The sequence below is a fragment of the Phocoena sinus genome, chromosome 2, assembly GCF_008692025.1.
Source record: "Phocoena sinus isolate mPhoSin1 chromosome 2, mPhoSin1.pri, whole genome shotgun sequence".
NCBI lineage: Eukaryota > Metazoa > Chordata > Mammalia > Artiodactyla > Phocoenidae > Phocoena > Phocoena sinus.
Window position 1 is genome coordinate 66,116,815 of NC_045764.1, and position 21,592 is coordinate 66,138,406.

The 21,592-nt window shown below is 50.3% G+C and overlaps 1 protein-coding gene across 6 annotated transcripts in view; it reads right to left on the reverse strand.

Annotated features, from left to right (window-relative positions):
- The window catches only part of PAQR5 (progestin and adipoQ receptor family member 5), an 87,563-nt gene that overhangs the window by 12,591 nt on the left and 53,380 nt on the right, over positions 1-21,592 (reverse strand). For all 6 annotated transcript variants that reach the window (XM_032624218.1, XM_032624213.1, XM_032624215.1 and 3 more), the window contains 3 exons: positions 12,610-12,737; positions 9,723-9,928; positions 5,242-5,368 (listed from right to left, as the gene is read on the reverse strand). In XM_032624218.1, the coding sequence (XP_032480109.1) occupies positions 5,242-5,368; positions 9,723-9,928; positions 12,610-12,737 (461 nt within the window). The remainder of the gene's footprint in view (positions 1-5,241; positions 5,369-9,722; positions 9,929-12,609; positions 12,738-21,592) is intronic.

Sequence of the window (21,592 nt, forward strand, 5' to 3'; positions counted from 1 at the left end):
TGTCTCCGGCTCTGACCTCCAAACCCCCTTCCAGGCCTGCCCCACGCCTCTCTGAGCTGCCACGACGGCACTGCCACGGCAAGGCTCTCACAGCACAGCTCACTATCCACCAAGGATGAAAATTCATCTCTCCCTCACAGCACCGACCACAAGGCATTTCACTGAGCAAGTATGTGTCCAACGGTTGGATGCTTTGAATGGATGAACAGAAAAGTGCGTGCAGTGACTCGGGGTGAACAGCAAACACTGTGTAACTAACATTCCTGAGAGAGTGGTGGTGCCTTCCTGGGCTTTCGGGCTGTCGGCGGGTGTGAGCAGGCAGGGTCTCTGTCACCCTCACCTGGCTCCGAGAGCCACAGAGAGGTCACCCGTTCTGTCATTGCCCCCTTCAAATGCTGCAGAACAAGAAAGCGGTTTTCTGGAACGTGTTCCTTTGAACTGAATTCCATGATAAGGATCGAGAGACCAGTTGGGGGAGTCCACGTCTCCCTGGGTGGACTTTACCTAATGGACATGTATCGTAAGGGAATGAACGCCAGTAGGACCATGCTACTCTGGGAAGCATGTGGATAACTAAAGCATGACTCCTGAGCTCCACGGTCCGCTGCTCAGGGAAGGAGGTGGTTCTCAGCCACTCCCGGCCATACCACGGACGGATAGAGCGGGAGCGGGGAGGCAGACGTGGGCCTGGGGGGTAGAGAAGAAGGCAAGGAGAGAAAGCTTGGAAAAGGCGCTGAAGCGAGCATCATAGAATGCCCACACCAGAAGGAACCCAGGGGACATCTTCTTAGATGTCCCTGTTTAAAGGCCGTGATCGGCCAGAGGCAGCACAGCAAGTCTGTGAAATCGGGACCCCAGACGGCCCTCGCCCTCCTCCACCTGCTTCTCTTGAAGTTAATCAGGGCCAGAGCCGCTCCGCACACACGAGTCCCCGTCCTCACTCCTCAGACACTGAAGACAAAGACAGAGAATGAAAACAAAGGGGACGGGCCTTGTAAGAGCAGGGATCCACGGACACACGGAAAGAAGAGCGGACAGGATGCGAAGGAAGCCGGACGGGCCCACAGAGGGACATCCCACTCTATCCCTGACTCTCAGCATGCGGCGATTGCCCCTCTCTCCCTTGCTGTCCCCCAAGCCCCCACTTAAGCCCCGCAGGGCACGGGAGCTGAGCCCACAGAATTGTCTTCCTAGGAAGTTGACTGTCCTTCACGAGGACAGGGCCAGTCCTCTGTAGGACACACGAGGTGCTTCCATTTCCCCCGCCTCTCTCTAGCCCCCCTCTAGCTTCTCTCCCCGCTTCCAGCCCCACAGGCTCTGGCAACTCTGAAGCTCCTTGTTGCCTCCCAATGCCATCCCATCCTCTCCAGGCCCTCGCCCTTGTCCAGGCTGTTGGCTCTGTCCAAAAGGCCCTTCCCTCCTCTCCAGCTAACGTGTTCGACCTTCCTCAACACTCATTCCTAAGGCCACTTTGCAGAAGCCTGGGAATCCAAGCAGGTGTCATTTTGTATTATCATTATTTGCTTACGTTATACCCTGTAATGCTACACACTGAAAGCCTTTTCCTCTGGCCTTTAAAGGAAAAGATGACTCCATCTGGACTTTTTGAGGGTCTGCAGTCTGCTTCTCATACTGCATGGGGCACTCTCTGAGGACGAGGACTGAGCCTCACTCATCCCTGTCTTCCCAGGTCTCAACATGACACTTGGAGCATGGCAGGCATTTAAGGAATGTTGAGTGGTTGGTTGGATGCATTGATGGAAGGATGGGTGGTTGGGTGGGTAGATCAATGCATGAATGGGTGGGTGGATAGATGGATGGATGGATGTGTGGGTGGATGGGTGGATAAACTGAATAAGTGGATGGGTGGATGAATAGATGGCTGGGTAGATGGATGGATGGGTGGGTGGGTAGCTGGATGGAAGCATGGATGGATGGATGAATAGGTGGATGGATGATGAACGGGTGGATGGATGAATGGGTGGGTGGGTGGGTAGATGGATGGATGGGTGGGAAGATGGATAGGTAGGTAGATGGATGGATAGATGGATGAATGAAACAGCCACAGATGTGCCCCATAAACAGAAATAATCTATTTCATTGACAAGGGAGAAGCCCCAAATGGACATTCAAGAGATTCCTGGCCAAGCTGCCCTGCCAAACAAGTTTGTCTAAAGGTGCCAGGCATGTCACATCCAAAAGACCCATTCAGGGACTTCCCTGGTGGCACAGTGGTTAAGAATCCGCCTGCCAATGCAGGGGACATGGGTTCGAGCCCTGGTCCGGGAAGATCCCACATGCCGCGGAGCAACTAAGCCCGTGCACCACAACTACTGAGCCTGCGCTCTAGAGCCCGCGAGCCACAACTACTGAGCCTGCACACCACAACTACTGAAGCCCACACTCTCTAGGGCCCGCATGCTGTAGCTACTGAACCCACGAGCCACAACTACTGAAGCCCGCACACCTAGAGCCCGAGCTCTGCAACAAGAGAAGCCACCGCAATGAGAAGCCCACGCACTGCAACAAAGAGTAGCCCCCGCTCGCCACAACTAGAGAAAGCCCGTGCGCAGCAACGAAGATCCAACGCAGCCAAAATTAATAAATTAAAAAGAAACCAAAAAAGACCCATTCATTGTACCCGAACAATCAGGGAGGACTCCGGGCTAGAAGAAAACAATATACCCTCATGGCTTATAGGTGATTCAGGAAGATTAAAAAAAAAAAAGTTCCAAGAATTGGCATTGGGAGTTCATGGGAAAGCAGTCCCGGATCATGAATGGCGGGACTGTTTCTTCCACCCATGAAGCCCACCTGCCCCACCCGTCCACAGTGCTCGCCTCCCTCTGATCCTAAGTTCGCAACAGCAGAGCCACACAGCCCTGCAGAAGCTAAGCAGGCAGGACAGTGGCTCGTCCAAGGACCTGATCCAGGTGTGTCTTTGGCCCAGGCCTGTCGGTGAGCCCTCACATCCAGACACTGTGCCTCCAGGCCACGCTTCATCTCTCTTGGGCTGTTTTAGCATCAGTGTTACTTTTCTATGTATGTTACACCTTGTCTCACCCGAGGCAGGGACCCGATCTCCTCCTCTCCCCGACCCGTGGCAGCCCTCACAGCTCTGGCCTGGCACAGAGGTTGCGCTTCAGAAAGAGCTTTTAATCGCCAGAGCCCTTGAGGAATTGGGGGAGAAGGAAATAATAACACCCCATGATGTCTGATTCCGTTTTCTACCCTCTGGGCAGACCCTATCTCCTCACAGCTGGAGGGGCGCTCTGATTTCCAGGAAGAGGGAAGGGGGAGTTTACCCCCCACTCCCACCCCAGGGACGAAGGAACACAAAGCCCAGTCTTGAGACTGAGCCTGGAAATGAGACTCACCCCCATGGCAAGCGGCTCTGTGCTTCCCACCACCTGCCTCAGGACAGGTAAGTGGAAGGCAAGTTGGGACAGGCATCCCCGATGCTGTTTAAGGCTCTATCCTTTGGTTTTTAAAGAAAACCAACCTGTCAGGTTTGGGGAACTTGCCTACCTCTGGATCCCACAAAACCAAAGTGTCACCCAGAGAAAGCTGGAGCCAAAATCATTGCGGGGAAGTTGCAGAAGCATACCTCTCCCTCCCTGTTTTCTCCTGGGGAGGGAAGAGGTGGCGGCTGCCAGGAATACGAATTCTATGAGGCCAGCAGCAGTCTATTCCGGAAGACTCAGACTGGCTCAGTGGAGTCGCGGGTAGGGGGACAGATGGCCAGGGGTGACCGCCACCCTTCCTTCGTGCTCTTCCTAACCCACCATGAAAGGCCCCCGGCACCCAGCACCATCTACACAGGGATGTTACCCCAACACCACCATTCCAGAGGTTTCCCAAGTAATTTCGGGTAGTTCAGTTTTATACCAAGAGCTGAATAAACTAGAGTAGTTATCCTAAAAAATGCCTCTTGTACTCATACTCCAATGAGCTTCCTTGAGTGGAAGGAAAAAAATAGAAGGAATAAGAGCCAGTGAGCTGGGCATGACTCATGGCCACCGGTCTTCCCCTGGGGATGTGTTGGACATTTGAATATCATCCATCACCCACCACACAGACAGGGATATCTTGTTTTACTGCACTTTGCTTTATTGTGGTTTTTGCAAATTGAAGGTTTGTGGCAACACCGTGTTGTCAGATGATAGCATTGTTAGCAATAAAGTTTTTTATTTTTTTGTTTTTTTGCGGTACACGGGCCTCTCACTGCTGTGGCCTCTCCCGTTGAGGAGCACAGGCTCCGGACGCGCAGGCTCAGCGGCCATGGCTCACGGGCCCAGCCGCTCTGCGGCATGTGGGATCCTCCCGGACTGGGGCACGAACCCGTGTCCCCTGCATCGGCAGGTGGACTCTCAACCACTGCGCCACCAGGGAAGCCCAATAAGGTATTTTTTAATAAAGGTGTGCACATTGTTTCTTTAGACATAATGCTATTGTACACGTAATAGGCTATAGTGTAAATATAACTTTTATATGCGCTGCGAAACCAAAAAGTTTGTGTGACTTGCCTTATTGTGATGTTGGCTTTATTGCGGTTGTCTGGAACCGAACCTGCAGTATCTCCGAGGTGTGCCTCTATCAAGAAGCCGGCCCCCTCTGTCCCTATTAGCAGATGGCCAACGTATGGGGCACCTCCTATGGGCCAGGCTTGTGTTAGGTGTTCTGGATACATTACCCATAATCCTTACATCCGTCTCACAAGGTAGCTGTGTTGACCCCACTTTTTTTTTTTTTTGGCCACGCCACGCAGCTTGCAGGATCTTAGTTCCCCAACCAGGGATTGACCCTGGGCCACAGCAGTGAAAACACCAAGTCCTAACCACTGGACCGCCAGGGAACTCCCTTGACCCCATTTTATAGATGAGCAAACTGAGGTTCAAGGAGGGTAAGTGACTTGTTCAGCAACAGGACAAGCTGCATAACTTGTAGAGCCCAGGGCAGAAGGAAAGTAGGGAGACCCCCTTGTTCAAAACTCATTAAGTGTTTCGAAACAACAACAGCAGGGAATTAAACCAAGGGTGGAGCCTTGTTGCTCACAGGGCCCTGAGCGCCTGCACGGGCGTGTGCCTGTGAAGCTGGTCCTGCCCGGCCACTGGAAGTCCATCTGGAACTGAGTCCCAGGTTCCCGAGCATCTTTTCCACTGTCCCCTCCAACAGTCCAGGGAGCTGCGTGCTCTGTGCCGCCCCCAACCCCATCCCACCTGAGACAGAGCAGCCGGGTACCTGGAATAGCAGGAGAGGCCGGTGCTAATGATGGTGTTCAGCACAGCCAGGGCCACGTAGTAATCGTGGAAGACGGTGTTCACCAGGGCGTCCGGGAACACATAGGCAGAGTAGGCGATGGCCGAGCCTGGGAAGAAAAACCAGCCTTGGGCAATAAGCCAGGACTCAGCACTGTCCGGACTCCTTGGGAAGACCAACACCCCCCCACACATCTGGCTGAGCCCCCCATCATCCCCACAGACCATGAGCAGTCCTGCCGCTCTCCCCTTGCTTATGCCATCACGCATCACCCCCCCAGCACGAGAATGTTCTGTGAGCCCAGCACTGCTCCAAGGGCTTGACATGCATTAACTCACATAAACTTTACAACCACCCTCTGACATCAATCCTGCACTTAGCCTCATTTTACAGATGAGGAAATGGAGGCACAGAGAGGTTTAGTAAGCCTCCCGGGGCGCACAGCTAGAAAGCAGCAAAGCCAAGCTTCAAACGCAGGCAGTTCAGCAACGGTCCCTGCTGTTAACTATGGTCCACGATGACACCCCAGTGTGCTCAGCTTTGCTCTGAGTGTGCACATCTCACCTGCCTGATGATATGGGTGTCCCCTGTGGAACGATCAAGGCTGCAGGGGAGAGGGGGCTGGGATGAGGGAGGGCCCTTGCTGAGGCGAGGTGTGTCATATCAGCGGGCTGGGGGACTGGCCAGCTGAGAGGCTGGGCGTGAGATGCTAGCATCTCAGCATTTTGTTTCGTTTTAGGTTTTGGAGTCTGTGAGAGAAGGGTTACTGAAGGACCTTTTAGAGACCTGTCTGCTGCAGCTTTTGTTTGAAAGAACAGGGGAGATCACTGTCCTTTTCAAAGGGGACAGATGTGTCCAGGAGCCTGGACCAGATGGCCTCCCCAGACACCCTCACCTGCTGAGGTCCCTTTTGAGAGAGGCAACTGCAGGCCTGTCAGCCCAGAGCCTAAGATCAGGCCTAAGGACACCTGTTATCCAAAAACAAAGAACCCTGGAATGCTAGTTCAAGGCTGAACTCAGGCCATGCAAGTTCAACCTCTGCCTTTGATCCCATGTGACTGGTGAAATCTAGTGAAGCCCAGGGATGTGCCCAGGGTCATACAGGCAGAAAGGGCCAAGAATCACTACCCCTGGTACAATGCTCCCCACTCCTGCAGGCTACCTGTGAGATTTCAGCTGGAACTGCCTCCAGGGGGACAGATTCCTGCCTCAGCCTGATACCATGGGGAAGCTCCCATGTGGACCAGGATGCATCTGCTCTGGGTCTATTGGCTGGGGCCAAGCTCCATGGGTGATATAAGAGTGAAGGAGACTCAGTCCCTGCCAAAAAGCGCAGTGGAAAGGGAAACTGGTGAGTGCCTCCAGGCGGGTTCCAGGGTGAGGTGGACGTTCAGGATGGGCACACATGCAGTCAAGCGGCTGACCTTGGAAGCATCCTTGGAAGATGGGGGATTCTTACGGGTGCCTGAGGGCAGGGACGGCTTTCCAGGGAGCAGGACCAGGAGACACCTTGGGATGCCAGACTGAGGAAAGTGAACGTCCCCTTTCAGGCAATAGGGGGCCCACTGAAGGTTTTTGAGCAGGGGATTAAGATGGTCAAAGCCTAGTGAAAGTGCGCGGGAGGTCCAAGAGGGAGGGGAACAGCTGCACATCGGGGAGGAAGCTGAGCAAACGCCACCCTCCAGGGATTGAGGGTTTCCATGGGGTCGGGGAGGAGGAGAGATGGCTGCAGACAAGGGAGTCCCAGGTGGATCCCACAGGCTCTCTCGACTGACTAGACCTTCCTTCCAGGTTTACTGAACACCCCCATGTCAGGCTCTGGGCTACGGACTGGAAAACCAGATGTGAAAGACGCATGGCTGTCCTCAGGGAGTTGTTCCCAGTGCGGAGCAGAAATGAAGGAATCAGACAGAGCTCCACGGAGGTGGATCCAGGCCCGGGGACTTGGAGGAAGCCACAGGCAGGGGCCCTGAGGCTCCCAGGCCCTGGCTCTGCCATTTACAAGCTGCGTGACCCGGGTAACTTACCTTTAGTGTTCTCACCTGTAGCGTGGGTATAATGATGGTCCCCACCTCAGGGGCCTGCTGTCAGGGTTAACTAGGTAATCGTGGTAATCGCTACCTTCTGTTGCTTACTAAGTGTCAGGCACTGTCCGACACGCTTCATTTACAAAATGCATTTAATCTTTATAACACTCCCATGAGGAACATACTATGCCAACTGTATCTTGCCTAAGAGCATATAAGTATTGGGGGGGGTGGGGTTAGGCCGCTAAGCCCCGTGTTATGCCACCCCTTGGTGATGTGGGAGGTGGGTCGGGTGCTCGGCATGGAGCCTGCCGTGATGCCTCTGAAACGCTTGCCCTTATCATAAATGAGTCTGGGGCAGGCGATCGAGGGTGATGGAAGCTGCCGGGTTAAGGAGTTTGGACTTCATCCCAGGTAACCGGGAACTTGGAAAAGTTTAAGTGGGAGGGGTGCCATGGTCAGAAGGCCTGGAGGAAACCCCGCAGGGCAGCTGGGTGAAGCCCAGGGGAGAGGTGTGAGGGACTGAGTCAAGCCAATGGGGGCACGGCCGATTTGAAAAGTATGTAGGAGAAACTCAACTGAGTTTGCCAACCGATTAGACAGGATGGTGAAGTGGGATGGGTGGCGAGCGAGAGGCAGGGGGAACTTGATTATTCATAGATTTCTGACTCGAAGGGGAGTAGATGCAAGGGCGGGGGCAGGGAGGATGTAGACAGTCTCGGTCCCAGGGCTGGATGTGGTGTGGAGCTTGGGTGAGCAGTTTACTAGAGATGGGGTTTGGGAGTGTCCCCCAGAGGTGTTGGGGGATGGTGTGGGCGCAGAGATCTCCCAGGGAGCCTGACCACGGAAGAGCAGAGGCCCCAGAATGGACTCCCAGCTTGCGTACCCGTGGGGGGACGGAGGAAGGGGAACTGGCCAAGCAGGATTAGCATGTGAATGGGTGGGAGGAAAACTAGGAGGGAGTGATGTAACAGGGGCCAGAGGAAGCGGGGGAGGTTTGAGGAGCACGGGGGTGCCCCTGCATCAAAGGCTGGAGAGAGAGCCCACGGGGCCTGCGTGGATCCTGTGAGCCAGGAGGAGGCTGGGGCCTCGGCAACCAGAGTTTTAGTGAACAGTGGGGACTGGGCAGCAGAGCACTGAGGACTGGTGAGCATGAGAGACTCGTGTGTGTGTGTGTGCGTGTGTCTATGTTTGTCTATGTATGTATGTTGGTGTGTATGTATGCACGTGTGTGGTACTAGTGAAGAGAGAGGGAGAGGGGCGGGAGAACAGGTTGGAGGTAGGTTCCTCACACACCCTCTTGGGCAAAGGGAAGACGGTGACTTTGCTTTCACACCTGGAGCAGGACCAGGTGGGAGGAAGCGGCTAGAGCTGGGATGCCCACAACTGGGGGAGAGGAGAGGAGACAGGAGGAGAGGGTGTCAACCCCCCACCTCCCCTCACTCTATCCCTGCAGCTCTAATCCCTACAAGCCTCCAGACCGATGGGGTCTGTGACCACCCCCTTCTCTGCGGGGCACAACAGAGACCAGCACTGATGAGTGGCGTTGGCTCACCCCGGCCTATGACAGGAGATCGTTAGCGTCAGAGAACTCGCAAGCCAATTGTTAAACACAGCCATCATTAAAAGTTGAATGACACGGCTTCCCTGATGGCGCAGCGGTTGAGAATCCGCCTGCCAATGCAGGGGACACGGGTTCGAGCCCTGGTCCGGGAAGACCCCACATGCCGCGGAGCAACTAAGCCCGTGCACCACAACTACTGAGCCTGCGCTCTAGAGCCCACGGGCCACAACTACTGAGCCCGCATGCCACAACTACTGAAGCCCGCACGCCTGGAGCCTGTGCTCCACTACAAAAGAAGCCACTGCAATGAGAAGCCTGTGCACCACAACGAAGAGTAAACCCCCGCTCGCCCAAAGCAGAGAAAGCCTGCACACAGCAAGGAAGACCTGACGCAGCCAATACATACATACATACATACATAAAATTTATAAAAAAAAAAAATTGAATGACATAAACTTACAATGCTATCCATCATATTAACAAGAGTAACAACTGTTCAGTCAATGCACCCGCTGTATCTGTACAGAGGAATTGCTACGTAATGGGGACCTACCATGCATCTCTCCCCAGCCCGGTGTTCAGTGATGTTGTCGGCTTGAAGCCGGCCGTGGCAGGAGTATTTACACCACAGCAAACCTGCCAACACCACGGACCGGGACTTTTGTCCACAGAGAGCCAGTTGTTAAATATTTGCCAGAAGGCCTTTGGACAAGTTTCTTATAAAACACTCATCAGGCACCCGGGCCGGGGCACTGGCATTGCGGTGACTCTTCCGGAAGCCCACCAGAGCCTCATGGTGACCCCAGCTCCCAGGGGAAGATGCAGGTGGTTCAGTCCCAGGGAAGAGGAGACAAGAGCAGCACCTGACGTACCCAGGCTGAAGAGGTTGACGGCGCCGTAGTCCAGGAAGTAACAGATGTGCCGGGCGTTCCTGGACATGGAGCTGAAGGTGTGTGCACAGCTGGATGCGAGGGGGTACACACAGCTGGCACCCATGTACACAAGCAGAGGCCAGGAGTAGCTGTCATTCAGGACGTCCGTCACACGCAGGGTGCTCACAAACCTCCACATGAAGAACCTGGAACACAGGGGGACACCCTCAACCTCCGAGACAGGGGCCCCTCTTATAGTCCTAAGCCGACCGTCGTCTGCCTTCCATTTCCCTGGGATGACCGGCTCCTATATGGTCTCGCTTTGGTGACATGCCATGAGCAAGGAAGGGTGAGTGGGGTCCTTTTTGGTTGGAAATATGCAGGATGGGCAATGGTCCAGTCCCCTCCCCCTGCGTGTGGTGACAGATCCCTTTTACAGCATCTTGCCCAGGTGACTCTCCAGCTTCAGCTTGCATGCTTCCAGGGATGGGGAGCTCACCATCTCTTGAGGCAGCTCTGAGTGTTGCAAAGTTTCATTGAGACTCCGTCTGTCTCCCTGGAATCTCTCTCCATTGGATCAGCCCTAGGTCTCCCCATCAGCGCAACAGAAAACAAACCCATCAAATATCTCAAGGCTGTCTTCATAATCCCTCACACCTCTCTGAGCTTCACATTAAAAAACCTCGGTGCATTCAACCATTCCTCATGGGATCCAAATTTGGCCTTGTCGTCATCCCTGTGGTTGGTCCAAGTTCCCCTTGCAGGAGGGCACCTCAAAGAGGAGCAATCTCCTCTGTGGGGTCTGGAAAGTCTGGAAGACAACAGGACGATTTTCTCCCCCCTCTTCCATGCTATTCCTCCACTAATCTCACCATCTCTTTTCTGAGGGGCCTGGTCCCACGGCTGAGTCTCGGCTAAGCCTAGGCCTCCAGACCCTTCTCTACATGGAGACACTGCACAGTTCTGTGTCAGATCTGCCTAACCTATAACCCATGCGTGGGGTTCTTGCTTATAGAGCTGCCCACTTCCACAAACCTCTACTAGAGAGCCAGGCCCCTTGCCCACAAACTCTCCCAGGGAAGGGACTAAAAGCTTTTCACGCAGGAACCCCAAGAGCATCGCTAACTTCTCTGGCTACATTTGTGATCTCTTCCCTCCTGTCCCAGCAGAAATCAAGCTTAAGCTATCTGCTATTTTTCAAAATGTACCCTTTTATCATCTCGAGATTACTCCCAAGTCCCGCTTCCCTGGGGCATCTTTCTCCGGCTCTCCCAAGCCCTCCTTGCTGCTCTGTGTTGCGCTCTCAAGGCCTGGCAGTACAGGGGCGTCATGCCCGGTGGGGCGGCCCCTGCCAGCACGTCTCAGCTGTAAAACAGCTACAACGGGATCTGCGCACAGCAACTCAAGCCCCGCAAACAGGGATGGTCAGGCTGGCACTGTGTGGTTGGCACAAACTTCAAAATAGCCTAAGTCACCTGTGGTTCATCCAGAAAATGGGACACCACTCAAAAGCCGGAGAGGCTTCTGTGAGGGTCAGACAAGAGATCTCTGAGGGAAAAGCAAGGGAGGAAAGAACCAGGTGCTGGGTGTACACACATGTCACAGATGCTCGAGTCTCTAGAAAAGCGTTCTGGGAGGATGCACGAGCAGCAGGTCACCCCGGCGGCTCCAGAGAGGACGAAGAGGGGCCGGGGGAAGACGCCGACTCTACTCCCTTCTGCAATGTTATAATTTATTATCATTTAGACTTTTTACCCTTCTGGGAGGTACCAGAAGGCCAGCAAGTGCATCCAGTTGACTTAAATTTAAAACAACGAGCAGCCTCCGTGAGTAGATCTTGCTGCCACCCGGACCAGTCTGCAGGCGCTAGGGCTTCTTTACGGGTGGTCCTATCCCACCCCAAGCCTGAGCTCTCCCTCTTCTCCACTGGCGACGTTTCTGGCACCAAGCAGACTTCCCCTGCCTTTTGCCCTGGGTCTGTCTCTAACTGCTGGCCAGGCAGGCCCCCGTCCTCGGGCCCCTCTCTGCCTGCAACACACCCTGGGGTCCTTCCTACTCTCTTGGCTTCTCAATATGATTGGGAGGGGGAGTCCAGAGACCAACCCGTGCCAGAACTTGCCAGGGGATGTAAGCAAGTCACTCCTGTCTCTGGGCCGCATCTGTGTCAGCCAGTGGTGGTCTGAGTCGGCTGGTGGCCCGCATGACTCCCATGGTCCTTCCAGCTCTCGTATACTATGACCCCATCTCCACCCTTCACTCGCTATGCACAGGCACCAGGTATGTGAAGCTGGTCTTCGGTCCTCACCTTTCTCAGCCAGGTCCCTCCTCACCTTCCTGGCAGCTCCCATTTGTGTGTGTGCACGTACCGGAGCGTTCTCTTGGCTGGCTCCATTTCAGCGCTGCCTGACCACATGCCTCACGGCTGCTGTGGTCCCAGGCACCCACAGCTCTGTGCCCGATGCCTTTTCCAATGCCTCATCCCCTAATCCTCAGGGCAACCCCAGGAAAGGCGCAGACTGAGCTGCTTGGCATGTGGGAAAATGCGAAGCCCAGAGAGGTTAAGTGACTTGCTGAAGCTAGGGAATTTTAGCCAGGGCTTCCAAAAGACCCAGAAAGCCTCCAAGACCGAATAAGACAATCCTCTCAAATCAGGCCCCGAAGCAGGGGAGCAGGGAAAGACCGGGGAGCTTCCAGGAGCCCCTCCAATCCTACCACAATCTGGGTCCTAGAGCTCACCCCAGCAGCAGACCGCCACGCCTCCCAGCACTACGGGGGAGTCCCCCAAATGCCATCACGGAATCTCAGCTCTCTCCACCCCAGCTGTGTTTAAAGAAGCCCCAGTCCCCAGGCTCTGAGTGAGCAGCTGGCCAAGGGGGCTGGGAGGTACCAGAAGGGCAGCAAGTGCGTCCAGATGTTGAGGGTCTCATTGGTCATTTGGAAAAGGCTGAGGAGACAGGCCGTGGCGGAACTCTGTGGATGTCGGTAGCCGAAGAGGATGCCCTGCTCATGGAACACCTGCAGGGGGAAGAGAAAGGGGCGCCGAGGTGAGACGAGAAGGGTGGCGGGAAGGTCTCAGGAGGAACATCTCCGGTAGTCTCTAGTTTTCTCCCAGGCTGTGCACTTGTACACTGGAGCCTGGAACACTTGACCCCGAGTCCTTCACCTGTCAAGCTGCTCCTGCCTCCCTCCCATCGCTTCTAAACTCCCATGTCCTTCCAGAAGCCTGCAGTCAGGGGGAGGAGAGGATTCAAGGCCCTGACTCCCTTTGGGAATCCAGCCTGTCTTTGCATTCCAGATGCACTTACTCCTGTCATGAATATTGCCTAAGAATCTGCTTTGGCACCCTGTGCCTGGGGCCTACAGCCCACTCTTTGGATGCCGTCGTGGTTGGTTGACATATATGCTGACTGTTCGAGCCAACAAGCCTTGGATGTCAGGGGCTGGTGGGATGACCTCTGCAGAAGATCCCTCCCCGCCGGGGCCAGGATATATTCACCAAGGTACTTCATAAAGGCCTGTTGACGATGAAAACTATGATGGCATCAGCCTGCACTGCAGGTGGAGGAGAAGGCTGGTCACAGCAGGGCCCACGCAAGCTCCCCACCCCACGCAGCCCGCCTGGCAAGGCTCTCAGTAACCATCCCGGATGAGAACTTGGACGGGTCAGGTAAAAAAGGGGATGTCAACCTGCTTGGAGGACTGCATCACATCCATTAAAAATTATGGAGACAATGAGGCATGAGGGACAAAAGCTCAGGATGCGATATTACGTGAAAAAAAGTGGGATGTCAGCTGTATTCCTGCCATGATGATAGAACTATAGAAATTTTAAGTACACATAGTGGGGTGGAGACTGGGAGAAACACAGAAAAGGAAAGAGTTTTATTTGTTGAACTAGCAGGATTTGCAGGAGATTTTCTCCCTCTTTTGTGTTGATCAGATCAGGGTTTCTCAATCTCAACCCTGTTGACATTTGGGGCCAGACAATTCTTTGTGCTGCGGGTGGAGCTGTCCTAGGCATTGTTTAGCAGTAATGTGACAACCAAAAATGTCTCCCAAAATTGCCAATGTCCCTGGGGGCAAAATCTCCCCCAGTTAAGAACCACTGACTTAGCCGAATGTTGTTATAACTTTGAGAGGTAAGTAAAAATGAGTAGATTAACTGAGGCAAATAATGACAATGACAATATTAGTAATCGTAATGTAAATTGAATCACAATCAATTTTAAAGGTTTCCCTCTGATTTTCTAGGGCTGTGGGAGGAATGGAAGGCTGGGAGAATTCCTACCTAACCACCCATTTCCCATTTGGGTTACCAACTTCTTAATTTAAGAGAGGATCTTGATTCAAAAATACACAATATTTGTAATGACCTATAATGGAAAAGAATCCGAAAAAGAATATATATGATAATAACTGAATCACTTTGCTGTACGCCTGAAACTAACACAACATTGTAAATTAACTATACTTCAATTTTTAAAAATGGTTTAAAAAATAATAAATAATCAAAAACAAAACAAAAACCACAAGAATAGACAATGTAGGGACTTCCCTGGTGGCACAGTGGTTAAGAATCTGCCTGCCAATGCAGGGGACACGGGTTCAAGCCCTGGTCTGGGAAGATCCCCCATGCCACGGAGCAAATAAACCTGTGTGCCACAACTACTGAGCCTGCGCTCTAGAGCCCGTGAGCCACGACTACTGAGCCTGCAAGCCACAACTACTGAAGCCTGCACGCCTAGAGCCTGTGCTCCGCAACAAAGACAAGCCAGTGCAATGAGAAGCCTGTGCACCGCAAGGAAGAGTAGCCCCTGCTCAACACAACTAGAGAAAGCCTGTGCACAGAAACAAAGACCAAACGCAGCCAAAAATTTAAAAAAATTTTTTTAAAAGAATACACAATGTATGGCATAACTTGGACTATCTCTTGAGGTTCTGAGTCAACAGGTCTCATGGAATAGTGGAGAAATTAGTAAAGGGATATCAGAGTAAAGAGTCAAATCTGGGCCCATTAGGTGCCCTATGACCTTGAGCTGGGCCACAACTCTCAGGGCTCAGTGTCCACACCTATGAAATGGGGGGCATTTGCTCACCAGACGGTGAGCACATTCCCATCTTGGTTCAATTCTGGGTGAAACTAGTCAACTAGGGACAGGGGGAGAATGAAGTTGGCTCACGGTCCAGTGAAGAAATACTGTTTGAATTAGGTTTGGGTTTTAGCTAATTAAAGCGATTTGTTCCAGTTTTTGATTCACTGTGCATTTCTGCTGACATCCCCGGTTTTCAGTGGACAAGCTTCTCTAATGGGCAGCGGGCAGCTCGGCTTGCAGCTGCCCACCCACCAGGGTTGCTGACAAGGCGGCAAACGGGCTGATGGCCTTCAGCCTTTGATTCAAGCGAGGACGATGGCGCGTGCTTGGCAGGCACGCGTAAGGCCCTCCAGCAGAAACTATAGGCCTATCATTCTACCTGTTATGTTTATTGCTTTCTTCCTTAAAAAAAATTTTTTAAATAAATTTATTTATTTTATTTTTGTCTGTGTTGGGTCTTTGCTGCTGCGCACGGGCTTTCTCTCGTTTTGGCGAGCGGGGGCTACTCTTCGTTGCAGTGCGCAGGCTTCTCATTGTGGTGGCTTCTCATTGCGGAGCATGGGCTCTAGGCGCGCGGACTCAGTAATTGAGGCAAGTGGGCTTCAGTAGTTGTGGCGCGCAGGCTCTAGAGCGCAGGCTCAGTAGTTGTGGCGCACGGGCTTAGCTGCTCCGCAGTATATGGGATCTTCCCGGACCAGGGCTCGAACCTGCGTCCCCTGCATTGGCGGGCGGATTCTCAACCACTGCGCCACCAGGGAAGCCCTCTTTTTTTTTTTTTTTATTAAAGCATTGGCCTCTTGTTAAAATGCAAGGACTCCAGAAAGGAGCAATTGTTATTAATTATTCACTGCTTCATGTGAATAAGTTCAGCAGATCCCGTATAGCAGGAGATCTTACGACAAGGGGCCTACGGAGCCCTGGGCATGTGAGGGTGACACACAGGGAGGAAGCAGGGCGGGGCTGCAGGACAGCTCAGATGCAGTGACAGCCACAGCTGGACGGTGGATGGACGGGACCCAGAGCAGGGGGGAGTCTCCCACATTTTGTCCACGGTGACTCAGGATATGACTACTGTCCTTCTCTCTTTGGACCCTGCATTCTGGGAGGCAAGAGAGGATGCTGATAGAGTCAAAAGCCAGAGGGGAACGAGGAGCTGGGAAGTCCACAAACTAGACAACTTGACCACACGGAAGAATCTAGCCCCAGACCTGGGGAGAATGCCTTACCACCAAGGCCAGGGTTGGGCGCAGATTAAAAGAACCTGCTTCCCTCTGACCGGCTATCCTGACGCCAGACATGGGGGTAGGATTTTAAGCAGCCCCTCCAAAAAAAAAAAAAAAAAAAAGACAGATGCATAAAGGATGGATAAAAGAAAGGGAGCCCCTCTGTCTCAGAAGAGAGATTCTGCCTCTGAGCCCCTCCAAGCACAGGAAGGGAGACACGTTCTCTCCATTGTCCGGCTCCAGCCTTAGCAAAGCACTTTGCATAGAATAGATCCTTACAGGATGCACGCTACATAAAATCTGAACAGCAAAACACTCGAAAACAATTTTGCGTTCGTGCCTAGTTTGACCCCCAAAGGCAAACTGTGGTCACGGCCTTAATACTCCGTAGCTGGGCCTCATTTGTAAGTGGCCCAAAGTTAGCAGGCGCTGGCATATTTGCACAGCAGAATTGATTTCCTCCCAGGTTGCAGGCTGGACAATTTAGAATGAAACGAAATCAAACTGCGTGTGGCCTATAATTTAGGAGCGAGAACCCCCAGGCAGCCAGATGGAAGGGCAAGGGCACGTCAGCGGGTTTTTCTCTTACTGCCTGTCACGAACTCGGCTTTCAAGAACAGCCCTGTGCCCCTGCCAGCTGATGCCTGAAATTCCACTGTGACCATTTTAAACCCTTGGTTTTTCCAGCTATTACACTGCAAATCACCTGGGGAAAATAATCAGGCATTCTGGCTAGCGGTAAATAAGAGAGGATTTTGACGGCAGGCAAAGCACAGAGGCTGTCAGAGCGGGGTCAGCAGGTCTGCAGCTATCTCCGGCTTCCCAGCCCAGGCTCCTGCCTCAGCATCGTGCTGTCACCTCCCTGTCCAGAATCTGTAGTTCATCACAGAAGAGGAGGTGCCCTTTAGGTACGTTAAGATGAACCCAAAGACACAGGCATGAAAAGCAAGGGAGGGGACAGTGAGAGACCAGCGAGGAGTCTGGTGAGGTGCTGGTAGGCAGAGGCATGGATAGAATGGGGAGGAAGAGAGCAGGCCACAAATTGCTGTATCGAGTATAACCAGTCATTTAGTGAGTATCTGCCACGTGCCTGACACTGGGTCGGACACCAAGCCACTGTCTCATGCAGGACGGACCATGCTTGGTCCTGGTAAAAGAGAACACTTAGGTTCTCAATCTAAAACACATAAAACATCAATGGTATACAACCCACATGCAATTACTAGAACTGAAAGTTGGCTGAATTAATAGCCAACCATTGTTGGTATTAAGCAATTACAGATAAAGGTCAATTTAGAACACTGGGGTGATGTTCTTTAAAAAATACGTGTCTAATATTCAGTCAAGCATAACGATGCTTTCCATACGTGCAGGACAATATTTATACAAGATGATGGCAAACTTCTTCTGGCCGAACATGTAAGATGGATACAAAGTAGTGAAACAAATGATCACTGTATCTAGGATGGAGGATCTGAAGGATATTAGTACTTTAATGAGCAATAAAGTGAAAAAAACAAAGACACATAGGATGTTTTTAAAAAGTAAATGTTACTCAGTACAGGTAGGTGTGCCAGGGTGAGATGCCCCCACTGAATCACGAACATTATACGGAGTGTTGATCCGCAGAAGAATAAAGTGACGAAGTTGAAACAATGGAGCATTCCATCAGTTTTACTTTATTATAATAATACAGCCTTTGATTTAAGAACTAGAAAAAGAATCTTAAAATTTAGGCATTGATTTAAAAATCTGCCATGGGCAAGCTTGTGATAATATGATTTGAGAGTCTGTGGTAGGCAAAATAATTGCCTCTCAAGGATGTCCATGTCCTAATCGCCAGAACCTGTAAATATGTTAGGTTACACGGCCAAGGGGAATTAAGGTCACGGGATGGTATTAAAGTTGCTAATCAGCTAACCTTAAAATAGGGAGATTATCTTGATTATCCAGGTAGGCCTAATGTAATCACGAGGGTTCTTAAAAGTGGAAGAGAGAGGACTTCCCTGGTGGCGCAGTGGTTAAGAATCCGCCTGCCAATGCAGGGGACACGGGTTCGTAGCCCTGGTCCGGGAAGATCCCACATGCCGTGGAGCAACTAACCCGTGCGCCACAACTACTGAGCCTGCGCTCTAGAGCCCGCGAGACACAGCTACTGAAGCTGGCGCGCCTAGAGCCCGTGCTCCGCAACAAGAGAAGCCACCGCAATAAGAAGCCCGCGCACCGCAACGAAGAGTAGCCCCTGCTCACCGCAACTAGAGAAAGCCCGCGCACAGCAACGAAGACCCAACGCAGCCAAAAATAAATAAATAAAATAAATAAATTTTTTTTAAAAACCTTTAAAAGTGGAAGGGAGAGGTAGAAGGGGATGTGACTATGAAGAAGGGTCGAGAGATGCAACATTGCTGGCTCTGCAGATGGAAGGAGTGGGCCAGGAGCCAAGGACTGTAGGTGGCTGCCAGAAGCTGGAAAAGGCAACAGGTTCTCCCCAGAGAGCCTCCATCGACACTTTGATTTTAGCCTAGTGAGACCCATGTGAGATTTCTAACCTACAGAACTGTAAGTTAATCAATTTATCTTCTTTTTTAAGCCATCAGATTTGTGGTAATTTGTTATGGCAAAAACAGAAAACTAATACAAGGTCAGGATATGTCCAAAAATCCAAAAGCATTCTTAGAGCTGGAGATGGCAGCACATGCTTTCAATTTCTTACTAGGAGAATTGATGCCTTCCTTTGGAACAATTCAAAGATTATATATGACATCCACAGAATCTTCCCCAATATGGGATAACTTCCTGAAACACATATCAAATTTGACCACAAACTACTCTTATTCTTGCAATGGGAATGCCAAATAAATATCATTAAACACTTAGGTAAAATGTAGGCAAGATGCAAGATGACTGAAAGAAATCAGTGAAACAACAGAAGGTCCTCAAATACAGAGCAAATCCCATCTTTGGTGGGAAATGACATTAGGTTTGAACCTGAGCTGTCCACAGATATATGTTATGGGATGTTGTTAGCAAAAGCCTACAAAAAAAAAAAAAATCTAGTTTGGCTATTTCACTTTTAAAGGGATTTAAAATGCGTATTTATTATTTTAAATATGTCTAGGACTTTTCTAAACTAAAGGAGCCACACATGAAATATGCAACAAAAATGATATTCCAATAAAATAAAATTCAAATAAGGAAACAAAGATGTCTGTGGACTATGAAAGAGAAGGTTCACATACAAACAATCCTGCAATTGATTCCAACAGAAATTATTTTTCTGGCCATTGCAGACTGAGGTATAATTTTTTTTTTTTTTTTTGCCATTCTATCAGCTTTTGCTTTGTGTATGTTGAAGCTCTTTTGTGAGGTTTATTCTCATTTATAATTGTTATGTCTTACTGATAAATCGACTATTTTGTGTGTATGTGTGTGTGTGTGTGGTACGCGGGCCTCTCACTGTTGTGGCCTCTCCCGTTCCGGAGCACAGGCTCCGGACACGCAGGCTCAGCGGCCATGGCTCACGGGCCCAGCCACTCCGCGGCATGTGGGATCTTCCCAGACCGGGGCACGAACCCGTGTCCCCTGCATCGGCAGGCAGACTCTCAACCACTGCGCCAGCAGGGAAGCCCTGAGGTATAATTTTGACTGAGCAAGATGCTATTTTGTTTTCTTTATATTTTTTTCTTGGAAAAAGAAAAATCAAGTAAATACTATATGGATCTGGATATTGTTTTAAGAAAGTGAAAACAGCAACATAAAAGATGATGATCCATATGAAATTAAAATATTTAATAATTTTCCCACTTAATTCTATCATACGAAACCTCATTACAATGTCTGAACTTGGTATGTAAATTTTATACTCATTCCTGATTCTAAATGTGGCTTTAAGAATATTTTTTGATAATTCCAGTTGCTCTGCCTCAGCAGAACTGAATAAAAACTCAACAGAAGTTTCTCCCAAATGAAATTAATCAAAATTTAAAAAAAAAATCTAAGAACTACAGTGATTCAAGAATAATGGTCTATTTTGACATCACTGTTAACAGAACACAAATTCTGTGATAATGTTGATTACAACATCTCAAAATTTTGCTGAAATGAAGGCAAGAAAAATAAATTTTATAGAATAAACATGTAAATTTATGAATTATGTATGTTATGCCCATCTAAACATCACTCATCCATCAACATTATATCCAGACATGTGCGATAATAATTAAGTTTAGCTGTCTTTGACATTTCGTTGGCGTTAGCTATACAAAAATCGGAGCTTTACATATTGTTTTTTGTCATTATGAAGGAATATTTGTCAAGGTAGAATTTATATAGCTATGAGCTTCATTTGTGACTTTTACATATTTAGGCATATGGTCTGTGGCCTCTATTTGTTCTCCTGATTCAGATCCAGCACATGGCAGGGGCAGACCCGATTTTATTTGCTCATCATGATAGCACTGAAAGGTAGGGATTGTCAAGCCCATTTTACAGATAAGGAAACTGAAGCTCGGTGAGATGGAGCTTCATCTGCTATTTCATAAGAAATAGCAGAACCAAAATGCAACTCCTAGTTTGTTAGATTGAAAAGCCCAGGATGCTTCACTGCACCCAGCCTGGTGGAACCAAGGATTGCTACAAATATTTCATGGATGTACTAGATGTTATGCAAGTTTTCAGAAGGAAGGGATCACTGGACCCATGTGATGCAGGAAGGACCTGGAAGAATAGCTGGGGAACATCTGGTTCTGGCAGAATGATGGTCAATTAGATGTCATGAAGGATCCTTCCAACGAAAACAATTCAAATGCTGGATGAAGCCTGCATTCTACGCTGGATAAATCTATCAGCAAGATGGCACAAAAGCAAGGAGGTCACAAAACCCTCAAAACAAAGGGAAACCAGGAACCCTGGGAGGTACGCTGCTTTCGCCATCAGAGTTTCTGCTGCCAGCATTTGCAAATGAGAGATGAAATCCAAGGCCCATCAAAGGCAGGGAATCTAATAGGAGACCTCATCAATAAAGCTAGGACTTTCAAAATAAGTGAATGTAAAATAAATCCTACCAGACAGAACAATACAATTACAAAAGTTGTCTCTCTGAAAAAAAATCTCTCTCAAGAATTCAGAGCCATCAGCTCATCTTCACAGGGGTTTGTGGTCCAAATCCACACTACCACTGCGGTCCAAGAACTCTCAAGTGGAAAATTTAAAGTGGTTACAAATAGATAGAGGTCAAAGTTCTGTAGTTCCCTCAGGTAAGCAACGAAACGAGTGCAAATCCTCTCTGAAGGATTTCTACGTTAAAACAAGCACGCACACACCCAGAAACAAAATGCCATGAATGAGAAACAGCAAAAAATAGGAGATAGCAGAAAGAGAGATCAAAGAACAGGTACTGAAATGTAAAATAACTGTGTTCAATATGTTTAAAGAAAGAGCTTCAAAATATGAACGATAAGCAAGCAGATTTGAAAAGAACCTAATATAACTTTCAGAAATTAAAAAAAATAATAATTGAAATAAAAAGTCACTGAAAGGATACATAGCAGACTAG